Raw genomic sequence first — 15,245 nt, 5'->3', positions numbered from 1 at the left:
CCTCACCTTTCACCCCACCAGCCTCCACATTCAACGGATCATCCTCCGGCATTTCCGCTACCTCCAAAGTAATCCCACCACCAAACGTATCTTCCCCTCCCCTCCCCTTTCAGCATTCCGCAGGGACCGCTCCCTCCGAGACACCCTAGTCCACTCCTCTATCACCCCAAACAGCCCTTCGCCTGGCACCTTCCCGTGCAAGCGGAGGAGATGTAACACCTGCCCCTATACCTCCCCCCTTCCCACTGTCCAGGGCCCCAAACACCCCTTCCAGGTGAAACAGTGATTTACTTGTACTTCTCGCAATCTAGTATACTGTATTCGCTGCTCACGATGCGTTCTCCTCTACATTGGGGAGACCAAACGCAGATTGGGTGACCGCTTTGCGGAACACCTCCGTTCAGTCCGTAAGGGTGACCCTGAGCTTCCGGTCGCCTGTCATTTTAATTCACCGCTCCATTCCCACTCGGACCTCACCGTCCTTGGCCTCTTGTATTGTTCCACGGAAGCTCAACGTAAACTCGAGGAACAGCACCTCATCTTCCGATTAGGCACTCTGCAGCCTTCCGGACTCAATATTGAGTTCAACAATTTCAGATCATAACCTCGGCCCCTATTACACATTTTTTCTTGTAATTTTTCCACTCCTTCCCCCCCCCCCCCCCACTTTCCTTTTGTTTCTCTCTCACACCTGGCAGCTATCTCATGCCCTGCCAGTACAATTTACACCTAATCTCAGCCTATTACCATCTCGTCTAGCTCTTTTGTTTCTTTCACTTCTTTTGTCCGATCGCAGCCCTGCCTTCGATCTAATTTCTTTCCAGTTTTGAAGAAGGGTTCGACCCGAAACATCAACTCAAATTTCTCTCCACAGATGTTGCCTGACCTACTGAGTTTTTCCAGCATATTCTGTTGTTATTGTAGATGGTACACATGCAGCCACAGTATGCTGGTGGTGGAGGGAGTGAATGTTTAAGGTGGTGGATGGGGTGCCAATCAAGCGGGCTGCTTTGTCCTGGATGGTGTCAAGCTCCTTGAGTGTTGTTGGAGCTGCACTCATCCAGGCAAGCGGAGAGTATTCCATCACACTCCTGAATTGTGCCTTGTAGATGGTGGAAAGGCTTTGGGGAGTCAGGAGATGAGACGCACACTGCAGAAAACCTAGCCTCTGACCTGCTCTTGTTGCCACAGTATTTATGTGGCTGGTCCAGTTAAGTTTCTGGTCAATGGTGACCCCCAGGATGTTGATGGTGGGGGATTCAGCAATGGTAATGCCGTTGAATGTCAAGGGGAGGTGGTTAGACTCTTGCTTATTGGAGATAGTCATTGCCTGCCACTTATCAGCCCAAGGCTAAACGTCGTCCAGGTCTTGTTGCAAGTGGGCACAGACTACTTCATTATCTGAGGAGTTGTGAATGGCACTGAATACTGTGCAGTCATCAGCGAACATCCCCATTTCTGACCTTATGTTGGAGTGAAGGTCATTGATGAAGCAGCTGAAGATGGTTGGGCCTAGGACACTGCCCTGAGGAACTCCTGCAGCGATGGCCTGGGGCTGTGATACTTGCCCTTCAACCAACACAACCATCTTCCTTTGTGCTAGGTATGACACCAGCCAGTGGAGCGTTTTCCCCCCCGATTCCCATTGACTTCAGCTTTACAAGGGTTCCTTGATGCCACACTCGGTCAAATGCTGCCTTGATGTCAAGGACAGTCACTCTCACCTCACCTCTGGAATTCAGCGCCTTTGTCCATGTTTACAGAGCAAGGAGTCATTCCACGATGCCAATCTGGACTGTACAAATTATGTTGTACTGCTAGATAAATGCAGTCGATTAACCAGAACATTATTCTCCTGAAGTCTCTGCTACACAGAAAGCTGTTTGTAACTGAGCACACAATAGAACCGGCTCATCTGAGAAGTTCAGAAATACATTGAAGCTAACGTGTGTAGGATCTTTTTGAAACTGCAGAAGCAGGTTCTGTGGACTTTAAAGACAAGGAAGTTTAGAAACTACTGCATTGTTTAGAAGGTATCGGAACTGAATGTGTAGACACGTTCCCAGACATCTTTACCCAAAGTTTGGCAAAGCTGGTTAAGATCCTTCAGCAGCATCCTGCTATGAAAATCATATAGGCTACCTATATACTGTATTCCAAGCAAATCTATACAGTACACTGTGACTCTGATCCCTGAACTACTGAGGGTGAGAGATTTCAAGGGGCACCACTACCACTGCCGTTCAGAGGATTTTAATATCCACCTTGGGTGGGAGGCACAGGTAGAACAGCCGCTAAGTCTCTCTGCGCTGGCAAAGATAATTTTGGCTCCCAGTGTCAACTGCTAATGTTGAAAGGACATTTTCAGTCTACTTCCAGCTGCTACATGACACATACAGAACACTATTCATCGATACTGTAGAATTGCAATAAAACTTATTTTACTTTTTTTTAAAATATGCATTCAAATCTTGCTTGTAGTAAAACCATGTTTCTCATTTGACCCCCCAGTACCTGACTGGGCAGACACGGTGGCACAGTGGTTAGCACTGTTGCCTCACAGCACCAGGGACCCGGGTTCGAATCCGGCCTCGGGCGACTGTCTGTGTGGAGTTTGCACATTCTCCCCGTGTTTGCGTGGGTTTCCTCCGGGTGCTCCGGTTTCCTCCCACAGTCCAAAGATGTGCGGGTTAGGTTGATTGGCTATGATAAATTGACCCTTAGTGTTAGGGGGATTAAATATGTGGGGTTACGGGGATAGGGTGGGATATGTGTAGGGGTTACGGGGATCGGGTGGGATATGTGTCGGTGCAGGCTCGATGGGCCGAAATGGCCTCTATCTGCACTGTGGGGTTTCTGTGATTTCTGTGATACCTCTGCTGATTTGAGAGTTCTGCATATATTGGTAGCATCTGCTCATTACCTGTAAGCTCAGGACTTTGAGAGACATTGACATGGCTAGGTGGAAATATGTGTCCGTTAGGTTGCTGGCTGCCAGCCAGTCCCTCAGACCACACTGCTTGTATAATGATAGTTGACCATCTTATTATTTTCCTTCTTTAGGAACTTGTTCAATGTTTGGCGGTCAGGGATAAGTCCAGACCACTGAATCCTCTCACCAATTATAAAACAGTCGGAACATCATTCATTCCGCTCAACACAGCAGCATAATAAACCTTCTTCCCTTGTGAATAAGAAATCTCCTGGAAGAGTGGTACAATACCTTTGAAATGAGAAGGAATTTTTGAAATGTACGTAACCGGAATACTATTTCTCTTCACCTAGACAGTGGTTGCATTGCAAGTTCCAAGCATTTTTCAAAATTCCACCTCCTTTTGTCAAAAGGGCTACACACTCAAAGTCATTGTAGTAAGGAGGGAAGGTAAAAGAATATGGGGTCTGACAACTTTCAACAGCTTTACTCAAGGACGTGCCTGCTGTTCGCCCCTTCTTGCCTTGGTTGTGGTGGGTAGGCCCCGAGAGAGTAGCTAACCTACAAAGGAATGCTGAGTGGCCTAGCCTGTATGGAGATTTTACATCATGAAATCAACAACAAAAACAACTTGCATTTATATAGAATAGCAAAATACTACGAATGCTGGAAATATGAAATAACAAGAGAGAATGCTGGAAATACTCAGCAGGCCAGGCAGCATCCGTGGAGAGAGAAACAGAGTTAATGTTTCAGGTCTGGGACCCTTCATCAGAACTGGAAAAAGCTGGAAATGTAACGGATATTAAGCAGGTGCAGAGACACGGGGGGGGGGCGGAGGGGAGGAAGGAATTGAAAGAACATACTGTGAAAATGTTGCAAATGGGAATGGCAAAATCATACTGCATGAAAAATGGGGGCAGGGAACCCGCATGTTCCCTAGCTATGCCTGTCTGTTCATGGGACATGTGGAACATTCTTTGTTCCAGTCCTACTCAGGTCCCCTCCCTCACCTCTTTTTCCGGTACATCGATGACTGTATTGGTGCCGTTTCCTGCTCTCGCCCTGAACTAGATAAGTTAATTCACTTTACTTCCAATTTCCACCCTTCCCTCACCGTCACATGGTCCATCTCCGACTCTTCCCTTCCCTTCCTCGACTTCTCCGTCTCCATTTCTGGCGATCGGCTTTCGACAAACATCCACTACAAGCCCACCGACTCCCACAGCTATCTGGACTACACTTCCTCCCACCCCGCTTCCTGTAAGGACTCTATTCCATTCTCCCAGTTTCTCCGTCTCCGCCGCGTCTGTTCTGACGATGCCACCTTCCATACCAGTGCTTCAGACATGTCTTCCTTTTTCCTCAACTGAGGATTTCCCTCTACTGTGGTTGACACGGCCCTTGACCGTGTCCGTTCTATTTCCCGCATTTCTGCTCTCACCCCTTCCCCTCCCTCTCGGAACCACGATAGGGTTCCCCTTGTCCTCACCTTTCTTCCCACCAGCCTCCACATTCAACGGATCATCCTACGCCATTTCCGCCACCTCCAACGTGATCCCACCACCAAACACATCTTCCCCTCACCTCCCCTTTCAGCATTCCGAAGGGACCGCTCCCTCCGTGACACCCTGGTCCACTCCTCAATCACCCCCAACAGCCCTTCTCCTTCACCTGGCACCTTCCCGTGCAAGCGCAGCAGATGCAACACATGCCCTTTTACCTCCTCCCTTCCCACTGTCCAGAGCCCCAAACACCCCTTCCAGGTGAAACAGCGATTTACTTGTACTTCTTGCAATCTAGTATACTGTATTCGCTGCTCATGATGCGGTCTCCTCTACATTGGGGAGACCGAACGCAGATTGGGCGACCGCTTTGCGGAACACCTCCGTTCAGTCCGTAAGGGTGACCCTGAGCTTCCGGTCGCCTGTCACTTTAATTCACCGCTTCACTCCCACTCTGATCTCTCTGTCCTCGGCCTATTACATTGTTCCAATGAAGCTCAACGTAAGCTTGAGGAACAGCACCTCATCTTTCGATTAGGCACTTTACAGCCTTCCGGACTCAACATTGAGTTCAACAATTTCAGATAATAATCCCTGCCCCCATTTTTCATGCAGTATGATTTTGCCATTCCCATTTGCACAGTATGTTCTTTCAATTCCTTCCTCCCCTCCCCCCCTTGTCTCTGCACCTGCTTAATATCTGTTACATTACCACCTTTTTCCAGTTCTGATGAAGGGTCCCAGACCTGAAACATTAACTTTCTCTCTCCACGGATGCTGCCTAGCCTGCTGAGTATTTCCAGCATTTTCTATTGTTATTTTGCATTTATATAGTGCTTTTAACGTAGTAAAACATCCCAAGGCTTTTCACAGGAGCATTAACAAATAAAATTTGACACCCAGCCACATAAGGAAGGAGAGGTAGAAAGGCGGAGAGCTTTAGGGAGGGAATTCCAGAGCTTAAGGCCTTCATGGTTGAAGGCACGGCCGCCAATGTTGGGGTGATTAAAATAGGGGATGCACAAGAGGCCAGAATTGGAATTATTTGTATGAAGTGGTGCAGCCACTGAAGCAAAGTAGATTCTGTAATACTTTGTTTTCTTGGATGTACTTGTTTATTTTAAAAACAACAAAACAGTCTCAAATTAAGAATTTGCATTGTCCACTATTAATGCTGGAAAATGTACTAAATACCTGACTCGTAACATGTTGACTTTGTTTAAAACTGTAAGGGGGAAAAATTCGGTTGCTTTGCTCCTCCCGTTAACGCCCTAAGAGGGCGCAAAGCAACTAGTTCCCACGCGCGGCGCCACCAGCACCTCCCGCGAAATTCAGCGGGAGGTTAGCGCTAACTGTTAGCGCCCCGCGGCGCTGTACCGCCGGCGATTACATCATAACCATGCGCAGAGCCTGGTAGCGCCCCCTGACTTACCGCCGGATGCAATGTTCGACAAGGTCAGGGGGGCCAACTGCGGCCGGAGCAGCGCTATTTAAAGACGAGGTGCCGGGTGGCCATTTTTGTTGCTGGCCGCCTGCTAGCATCTGCCTCCGCTGCCGTCCCAGGCCTCCTGACCTGCCCCCCCGCGGAGTGCCGGCTGCGCTCCATGAGCCCGGCACTTCTCTCGAGTGCCGGGCTCTTTTGCCAGCACTCCGATCCCTAGTGGCCCAGCTGGGCCCCGGGTCGCGCTGTGCAAGGCCCCTCCCCTTTAAGAAGGGGAGGAAGGCCTGCAATACTGCGCCGCCCCAAGAGGGAGGTGGGGCGCTTCCAGTAGCGCTCCGCTTCCCTCTTGGGGCGCTACCACTTAATTTCGGCCGTGGGGGCGCTAATTTTTCCGGGGCGCTAAGTTAGTGCCCCCAAGTGGGCGCGACTGAATTTTTCCCCCTATCTATTTCATTTCTTTTAGACTTTGCAATGTTAATTAACTGGGTCTGATTTGCTTTTGATTTAGATTTTGGGGCAATTAAATCACTCACACAGTACTGCTATTTCAGGATTTCAACAGTGTTTTATTTTGGATAAGCAAGTACACCAAAAAATGGAAAAACAATTTTTTGCAACAATATTCTACATTAAATTGTTATGCATTTGCATAAAAAGCTTAACACGAGTTCAATCCAGCCTTCATACTCAAAGATGCAAGTCAAACCAACATATACAACTGTAGTTTCATCTCCTAAATGTGCCTTATACAGCCCACTGGTCTAAAGAATGTAGCTGTATTATCTACAGATTGGCCCCAAACAAACACTGATTAATTATTAAAAGTTTAGTTAGGTTATATAATGCAAATAAAGCATACAATAAAATTTGTTCTGTTTTGTGTACTGTGACACAAACCAGTTAGATTTGATACACGAACAACAGAACCTTCAGCAAAGTCAAACCTTTCACTGTGAGGTGGAAACGTCTATTTGTAAACTAGCCCCCACTCCCCATCTGCTGTGGCATCTAAAATACACCCATATGATATGATAGCCAGTCTGTTGTGGTGAGGCATCACCAATTTGATAAAATCAGGTCATAAATGAGACTTCACAGTCCTCCCTGTGAAGAAGCAGTGGTATTATTCTGCCAGATTCTCGGAGGTATCAATGAATATGGATACAATTTTTATTACTGAAAATTTTTTACTCATCTTTTGAACATGAGCAGTATTGTGGACAGTTGTTTAAAATTCTGTTTCAAACATTTGACTGTATTTGTAGTCGAAACAACCTCTAGAAATAAAATATTTCTCCATTAACCTTATGCATCGGTTACAACTAAATACATTTGGAGAAAATACAAAAGCACTTAATGACAATGAATCTCCTGGTTGCATATAATGCGCAACTCAACAGAATGTAAATTAATGTACTCTCATAATTAAGTAAACAAATAACTAACTGTGTACGTCAACAAACCAAAACCCTTCCCCTTGATGTCTCAATAACTACATGCCTTCCTCATGTTCAATCATGGATGTTTTTGAGCTAAGCACATCAGCCAACATGTGTTTTGGAATTTCAGAGCCCCTCACAGTCAATGTGTAACAGGCATCTTCCACCTTTCCTAGACTTTGTTTCAATGTGTAAAGCTTCTTGGAAACTTCATATGGTCCAGTATTGCCAATGTATGTAAACCCATCATAGATAGCACGTAGAAACTGGCTCACCTCAAAGGGTGTTTCAATATCCCCATTCCCTACACTGGTGATACACATGCGCATCAATTCACCAGTTAAATCTGCAATCCCCAGGAGGTAGTCTGTGGGAGTCACCTGGAGATACAGGAGTTGTTGTTTTTGTTTCCCATTCTGTGAATTGGATAAGGCCGAGACCTGCATGATAAAAAGCAGGATTAAGAGTGGAAAAAGACACACAGATTAAGCATTACCTGTTGCCAAAAAAGGAATTTTAAGCAGTTAACAACTAGGAAAAGCTTATTTATAAACTTTGACATAATATGCAGTGACTAAAATCTTAACAGTGCTTGTTCCTTTTGGTTACTGGATTCTCATTGTAAAGTAGCACTTTGTGTGGATGCCTAATAATACCTAAAATGAATCCCACATTTCAATAGAAGTATTGAGATGACATGTCCAATGAAAGTGCCTATTCCTCATTTGTTATTTACTAATCAAAAATGCAATTAGCCACATCTGGATTCCCAATTAGCCACATGTGGCCAGTGGCTATCGTATTGGACAGCACTGCTCTATAGTAATCTTATGTTAGTGTGGTCTGAGATGTCTTGGTACTTTCATCTTAATTTTCAATTGAAAATAAAGGGCCATTGGGAGACATCTGCACTGAAATTGGATATTGTTTATGTGCTTGACATCACTGCCAAATTCACTACAAAACACTGACACTAGCCATTTTACAACAATTACATCTTGCTATCTCATTCTAATTTCTTGGCAACAAGCATATTTTGATCACATGGGAAATATGAATAGTGGCAGAGTCTCGGAATCAAAATAAGCAACAGAAAATACATTATCCTTGCTCCTTGTGGGGGGAAGTAAAAGAGGACTGAAGACAAAAACCTTAGAACAATGCAACAATGTTGAGCTAGAGACGAAAGGGGCATATCTGAATACTGCCTCTAACAAGATGAATGGATTTGTTGTAAAATTAAATTGCCTTAATCACTGCATTCTGCAGAATACTCACAGAATATTAACCAGAGAGACAGCAAATGTGAGGGGGGGGGGGGGGGGGGCGGGGGCGAGTGCGTGCAGGGGCAGCATACAGTGATACACATAGATTTTTTAAAAACTTTAGAACCTTGAATGAACTTGTAGGATCTCCGATCCATATCCTATAGTGTGATTGCTCTTGGACTTGGATACTCAGAGTAACCAATACTAGATCAAAATGCTTGTATGAAGCAAAGCTACTCCTCCACTGCAAACAGTCTTCTTAAACCCCTCTTCTGCCTCTTCCACCCTCTCCTCCAACAAGTATGAGGAGCTCATGGACTTCTTTATCACTAAAATTGAGACCATCCGTTCAGCTGCCTCTACTGCTTCCCTCCCTTCCCCTAACCCACCAAGTCAAACTTCCCCTAAGGTTCCCCCCTGTCTTAGCCCGGAACTCGCATCTTCCTCTAGTTTCTCTCCTACCTCACCTCATGCTCCCTTCGACCTAATCTTGTCCATGAGACCCACCTCCTGCTCCTCGACCCTATTCCCACCAAACTGCTAACCACCCATCTTCCCTTCCTGGCCCCCATGTTGGTTGAGATTGTTAATGTTTCCCTCTCCTCGGTTACTGTCCCCCTCCCCTTCAAATCTGCCGTCATCACCCCCCATCTCAGAAAACCCACCCTTGACCCTTCTGTCCTTGCAAACTACCGCCCAATCTCCAACCTCCATTCCCTCTCCAAAGTCCTTGAACGTGTTGTCACATCCCAAATCCGTGCCTGCAACTCCATGTTTGAACCTCTCCAATCAGGTTTCCGATGCTGCCATTGCACTGAAACAGCGCTTATCAAAGTCACAAATGATATCCTGTGTGAATGTGACTTGTCTGCAGCCTTTGACACAGTTGGCCACACCATCTTTCTCCAATGCCTCTCCTCGGTCGTCCAGCTGGGTGGGAGTGCCCTTGCCAAGTTCCATTCTTATCTATCCAGTCGTAGCCAGAGAATCATCTACAATGGCTTCGCTTCCCACTCCTGCACCATTACTTCTGGAGTCCCCCAAGAATCTTTCCTTAGCCTTGTCCTATTTCTAATCTACATTCTACCTCTAGGTGACATCATCTGAAAACACGACGTCAGATTCCCTCCACTGCCTCTGATTTATCATGCTGCTTATCCAACATCCAGTCCTGGGTGAGCAGAAATTTCCTCCAACAAAATATTGGGAAGACTGAATCCATTGTCTTCGGTCCCCACCACGAACTCCGTCCCCTAGACATCCACTCCATCCCTCTCCCTGACAACTGTCTGAGGCTGAAACGTCCTATTTGACCCCCAGATGAGCTTCCGACCACATATCCGCTACATCACCAAGACCATCTACTACCACCTCCGTAACATCACCCTTGCCTCAGCTCATCTGCTGCTGAAACTCTCATCCATGCCTTTGTTACCTCTATGCTTGAATATTCTAATGTTCTCCTGGACAGCCTCCCACCTTCCATCCTCCATAAACCTCAATTCATCCAAAACTCTGCTGCCCGTATCCGAACTTGCACCAAGTCCCATTCACCCATCACCTCTGTGCTTGCTGACCTACATTTGCTCCTGGTCCAGCAACATCTCAATTTTAAAACTCTCATCCTTGTTTTCAAATGCCTCCATGACTTCGTTTCCCCTGCCCGTCCCCATCTCTAACCTTCTTCAGCCCTACAACCCTCCAAGATCTCTGCACTCCTCCAATTCTGGTCTCCTGCGCATCCTCTATTTGAATTGCTCCACTATTGGCGGCTGTGCTTTCAGCTGCCTGGGTCCTTGGCTCTATAATTTCCACCCTAAGCCTCTCTACCTCTTTGAAGATGCTCCTTAAAACCTATCTCTGACCAAGCTTTTGGCCACCTGTCCTAATATCTCGTTATGTGGGTTGGTGTCAAATTTTGTTTGATAATGCTCCTGTGAAGCACTGTGGAACATTTTACTGCGTGAAAGCGGCTATATAAATGCAAGTTGTTGTAGTAGTAAAAAAGGGTCAGAACAGTTCAACAGAGAAAGGATTTAACCATATAAAGGCCACATGGTGAAGTAATGTACAACATGGTTTGGGCCGGAATTCATCTCGATAAAGCATTGGACCTCTTCGCAGTTGGAAATAAATGATTTCCTAATTCAACAGGGCTGATGGTATTCCTTAAATCAATCAGTTCTTTTTGTTCAGATAATAATGAGTGCAGTAGAAGGGCCTGCCACCTTGCCTTCCCGCCAGCTCTTCTAGCAGCATATGGTAAATCATCCTGGATCCCCTTGCCATTGGACCAAGACCTTGCTCTGTCAAGCCCGTGTGGTAGCTGGTGTGCAACGGCCACCCCACATTAAAAGAATTCACGCACAGGCATCTTCCACCCTTTAAAATGAAGTTCGGGACCTGGAACGTCAGGACCCTCATGGACAACCCCAACAGTGACAGACCGGAACACCGTACTGCTATCGTTGCCCGGGAGCTCGGACGTTTCGACATTGACATCGCCGCCCTAAGCGAGACCCGGCGGGCAAGGGAAGGCCAGTTCAAGGAGCAAGGCAGTGGCTACACCTTCTTCTGGAAAGGCAAACCTGAAGAAGAACGCCGCCTCCATGGGGTAGGCTTCGCCATAAAAAATGAACTAGTTGGGCATCTCGGAGACTCTCCTAGCGGTATAAACGAGTGCCTCATGACTCTTCGGCTCACCCTAGCCCGGAACCAGTGCGCTACGGTCATCGGTGCATACGCCCCAACACTGGAAGCCACAGACGAGACCAAAGAGGAAGTCTACTCCAGCCTTGAACAATCCCTGTTCCGAGTCCCAACAGGCGACAAGCTGATCCTCCTTGGTGACTTTAACGCCAGAGTTGGAAAGGACACAGACCTCTGGGGAGGTGTGATCGGCAGAGAGTGGGTAGGAAAAGCCAACTCTAATGGTACCCTCCTCCTGTCGAAATGCTTAGAACATGGCCTTGTCATAACCAACACCTTGTTCCGTCAGAGAGACAAGTACAAGGTTTCATGGAAGCACCCTCGCTCCAAGCACTGGAATTTGCTGGACTATGTCATCGTCTGAGTGAGGGACCGCAAGGACGTCCGCATCACCCGCGCCATGACAGGAGCTGACGACTGCTCGACAGACCACCGCCTAATCCGCTCTGTCATCTCCATTAATGTAGCCCCAAAACAGCGGTGGCAACAGAAACAATGCCGCAGGGAAATCAACGCTGGAGCACTCAAAGACCCCACTAAAAAAGCCCTATTCAGCCTGCGCCTCACAAACAACCTGATGACTCCCAGTGATGCAGAGACACAGAGTGTCCACAGCACCTGGTCTGCACTCAAGGCCTCCATAATCAGCACCTGTGAAGAGACGCTCGGTCACTCAACCAGGAAACACCAAGACTGGTTCAACAAGAACGACCAGGAGATCCAGGAGCTAATAAGCCGCAAGTGCAAGGCATTCCTGATCTGGAAACAGCAACATAACTCGAGAGCAAGAAAGCAGCTCTACAGAAGCCTGAAGGCCAAGGTCCAACAAAAAACTCGCGACCTAAAGAACAGATGGTGGGTGGAGAAATCGCAGGAGATCCAGCAGCTAGCCGATAACCACGACGTGCGTGGATTCTTTAGCGCAGTCAAGACCATCTACAGCCCAAGCACCCAAGGTCCTACCCCACTGCGGGCCAATAACGGAGAGGTACTCATCCAGGACAGGGAGGCAGTCAGTGCCCGCTGGAAGGAGCACTTCAAAGATCTCCTTAACCGAGACTCTGTCTTCGAAGCGAGTGTCCTCAACTCCATCCCGCAGCATGCTACCCGCCACCATCTCAGCACAACCCCAGCCCGGCATGAGGTTGAAAAGGCCATCCGACAACTGAAAAACAACAAGGCCTCAGGAGCAGATGGAATCCCTGCCGAGGCACTAAAGCATGGCGGAGAAGCACTACTGGTGCGAATTCATGAACTCATTTCTCTTATCTGGAAGGAGGAGAGCATGCCAGGGGATGTCAGAGATGCCGTAATTGTGACCATCTTCAAAAACGGTGACAAGTCCGATTGCGGTAATTACAGAGGCGTTTCCCTGCTGTCTACCACAGGGAAAGTCATCGCAAGAATCCTCCTCAATCGCCTTCTCCCAGTGGCCGAAGAACTCCTTCCCAGAGTCGCAATGCGGATTCTGCCCACTAAGGGGCACAATGGACATGATCTTCACCGCACGTCAATTACAAGAGAAATGCAGGGAACAGCACCAACCGTTGTACATGGCCTTCTTTGATCTCACAAAAGCCTTCAACACTGTCAACCGTGAGGGATTATGGAGTGTCCTCCTCAAATTCGGCTGCCCTCAAAAGTTTGTCACCATCCTCCACCTGCTTCACGACGACATGCAAGCCGTGATCCTGATCAACGGTTCCACCATAGACCCAATTCATGTACGGACCGGGGTCAAACAAGTCTGTGTCATTGTACCAACGCTCTTCTCGATCTTCCTTGCTGCAATGCTCCATCTCACCCTCAGTAAGCTCCCTGCTGGAGTGGAGCTAATTCACAGAACAAACGGGAAACTGTTCAACCTCCGTTGCCTCCAGTCCAGATCCAAGGTCGTCCCATCCTCTGTCGTCAAATTACAATATGCAGACGACGCTTGTGTCTGCACTCACTCGGAGGTCGAACTCCAAACCATCATCAATACCTTCACCGAAGCGTACGAGAGCATGGGCTTTATACTAAACATCTGTAAGACAAAGGTCCTCTACCAACCTGCCCCCGCCACACAGTACTGCCCCCCCCCCCCCCGATTATCAAAATCAACGACAAGGTCTTGGACAATGTGGACCACTTTCCATACCTCGGGAGCCTACTGTCAACAAGGGCAGACGTCGATGACAAACTCCAACATCGCCTTCAGTGTGCCAGTGCAGCCTTCGGTTCCCTGAGGAAGAGAGTGTTTGAAGACCAGGACCTCAAACCCGGCACTAAGCTCATGGTCTACAGAGCAGCAGTGATACTCGCCCTACTGTATGCTTCAGAGACATGGACCATGTACAGCAGGTCCCACCAACGCTGCCTCCGCAAGATCCTGCAAATCCATTGGCAGGATAGGCGCACCAACGTCAGTGTTCTCGCTCAGGCCAACATCCCCAGCATTGAAGCTTTGACCACTCTCGATCAGCTCCGATGGGCGGGTCACATCATCCGCATGCCCGATACAAGACTCCCAAAACAAGCGCTCTACTCGGAGCTCTGACACGGCAAGAGGGCCCCAGGTGGGCAGAGGAAACACTTAAAGGACACCCTCAAAGCCTCCTTGAAAAAGTGCAACATCCCCACTGACACCTGGGAATCCCTGGCCCAAGACCGCACGAAGTGGAGGAGAAGGAAGGCGCAGAAAACCTCGAGTCTCTTCGCCGGGAGCAAGCGGAAGCGAAGCGCAAGCAGCGCACTTCAACCCAAGCACCCCACCCACCCGCCCCTTCAACCACCATTTGCCCCACCTGTGACAGAGACTGTGGGCTGGATTTTGATACTGGAGGTGTGTAGGAGGCGGGACTACAACTTTTGGGGTTGTAGTCCCGCCTCCATCGAGTTGTGGCCAACCCTCTCGATTTTCACTTGATTGACCTTGTTGAGCCCGCATAGCAGGCTCAGCAGGCCAATTAAGGGCCACCCAGCAACAGGTGACGTCACAGATTGACATTTCATCTGTCAAGAGCTTTTGACAGATGAAATCTGTACACTAAGTTAATTCTTTCCTCTCAGGCTGATTTAGAGATCTCTCCAGAACAGAAAGCTGAATGCTGCAACTTCTGACAGCTCGCGGCCATTCTGCTTTCTGTGCCGGTGAGATGAGGGACTCCTGAGACCTGAAGGAAGGCTGTAAAGGTAAGCAAAGGTAATTAAACTTCTTTAAACACTTTACACACACCAAACACACTTACCTCCGCACTCATGCACCCATCACTCACCTGAACACCGGACATCTCGAACCCTCCAAGCCCTTCAGCCCGACGGCCCGCCTTGCTAACTTGGCGTGGAGCCATCGGCCGTTTGGAGCTGTCGGGAATCCCACACTCCAGGAATAAAAATAGGGATTAGGCTAAAAACTGCCTGTTAACTACCTGTTAACAGGCAGTTAATTGACACTAATCCCCTTCCCGCCTCGGGGAGGCGGCTCCCAGCACAGGTCAGGTATCCGCCTCCTTTGAAACTGGCATGGAGGCGGGTTGGGTTCGTGCCCCCCGATTTCACGATTTTAACCCCCCACACACCTCCAATCCCGCCTCCACGGCCCAATGAAAATCCTGCCCTGTAGGTCCCGCATTGGACTCATCAGTCACCTGAGAACTCATTTTTAATGTGGAAGCAAGTCATCCTCGGTTCGGAGGGACTGCCCAAGAAGAGGAGAAGAAGATATGGTAAATATTACATTCACCAACACATCAGTCAATCCAGCTGATCTGGAGATAGATGGAAATGACTGGGCTGGGGTCTGATAGCTAATGAAAGAAATTTTTTTTTTGAAACTCTGCAACAAAGGCTAGAAAGCTGAGAGTAGGAGGATGTTTCACATCATATCTTTGGTTATGACTACACTGTGTAAAAAAAAGACAAATTTACATAGTGGCTTATACTATGGGCTGGATTTTGCCAGGCCCGAGG

General features: G+C 48.0%; 1 protein-coding gene across 1 annotated transcript in view; it reads right to left on the bottom strand.

The window, feature by feature from the left end:
* Positions 1-6,423: 6,423 nt before the first annotated feature.
* The window catches only part of tsnax (translin-associated factor X), a 44,571-nt gene continuing 35,749 nt past the window's right edge, over positions 6,424-15,245 (bottom strand). The window contains exon 3 of the mRNA XM_085998177.1: positions 6,424-7,757. Coding sequence (XP_085854303.1) covers positions 7,371-7,757 — 387 coding nt within the window. The 3' untranslated portion in view covers positions 6,424-7,370. The remainder of the gene's footprint in view (positions 7,758-15,245) is intronic.

The sequence above is a fragment of the Somniosus microcephalus genome, chromosome 9 (genome assembly GCF_052327205.1).
Source record: "Somniosus microcephalus isolate GS21.2 chromosome 9, FLI_Smic_1.0, whole genome shotgun sequence".
Classification (NCBI taxonomy): Eukaryota; Metazoa; Chordata; class Chondrichthyes; order Squaliformes; family Somniosidae; genus Somniosus; species Somniosus microcephalus.
This window is presented reverse-complemented; position numbering and strand designations above follow the sequence as displayed.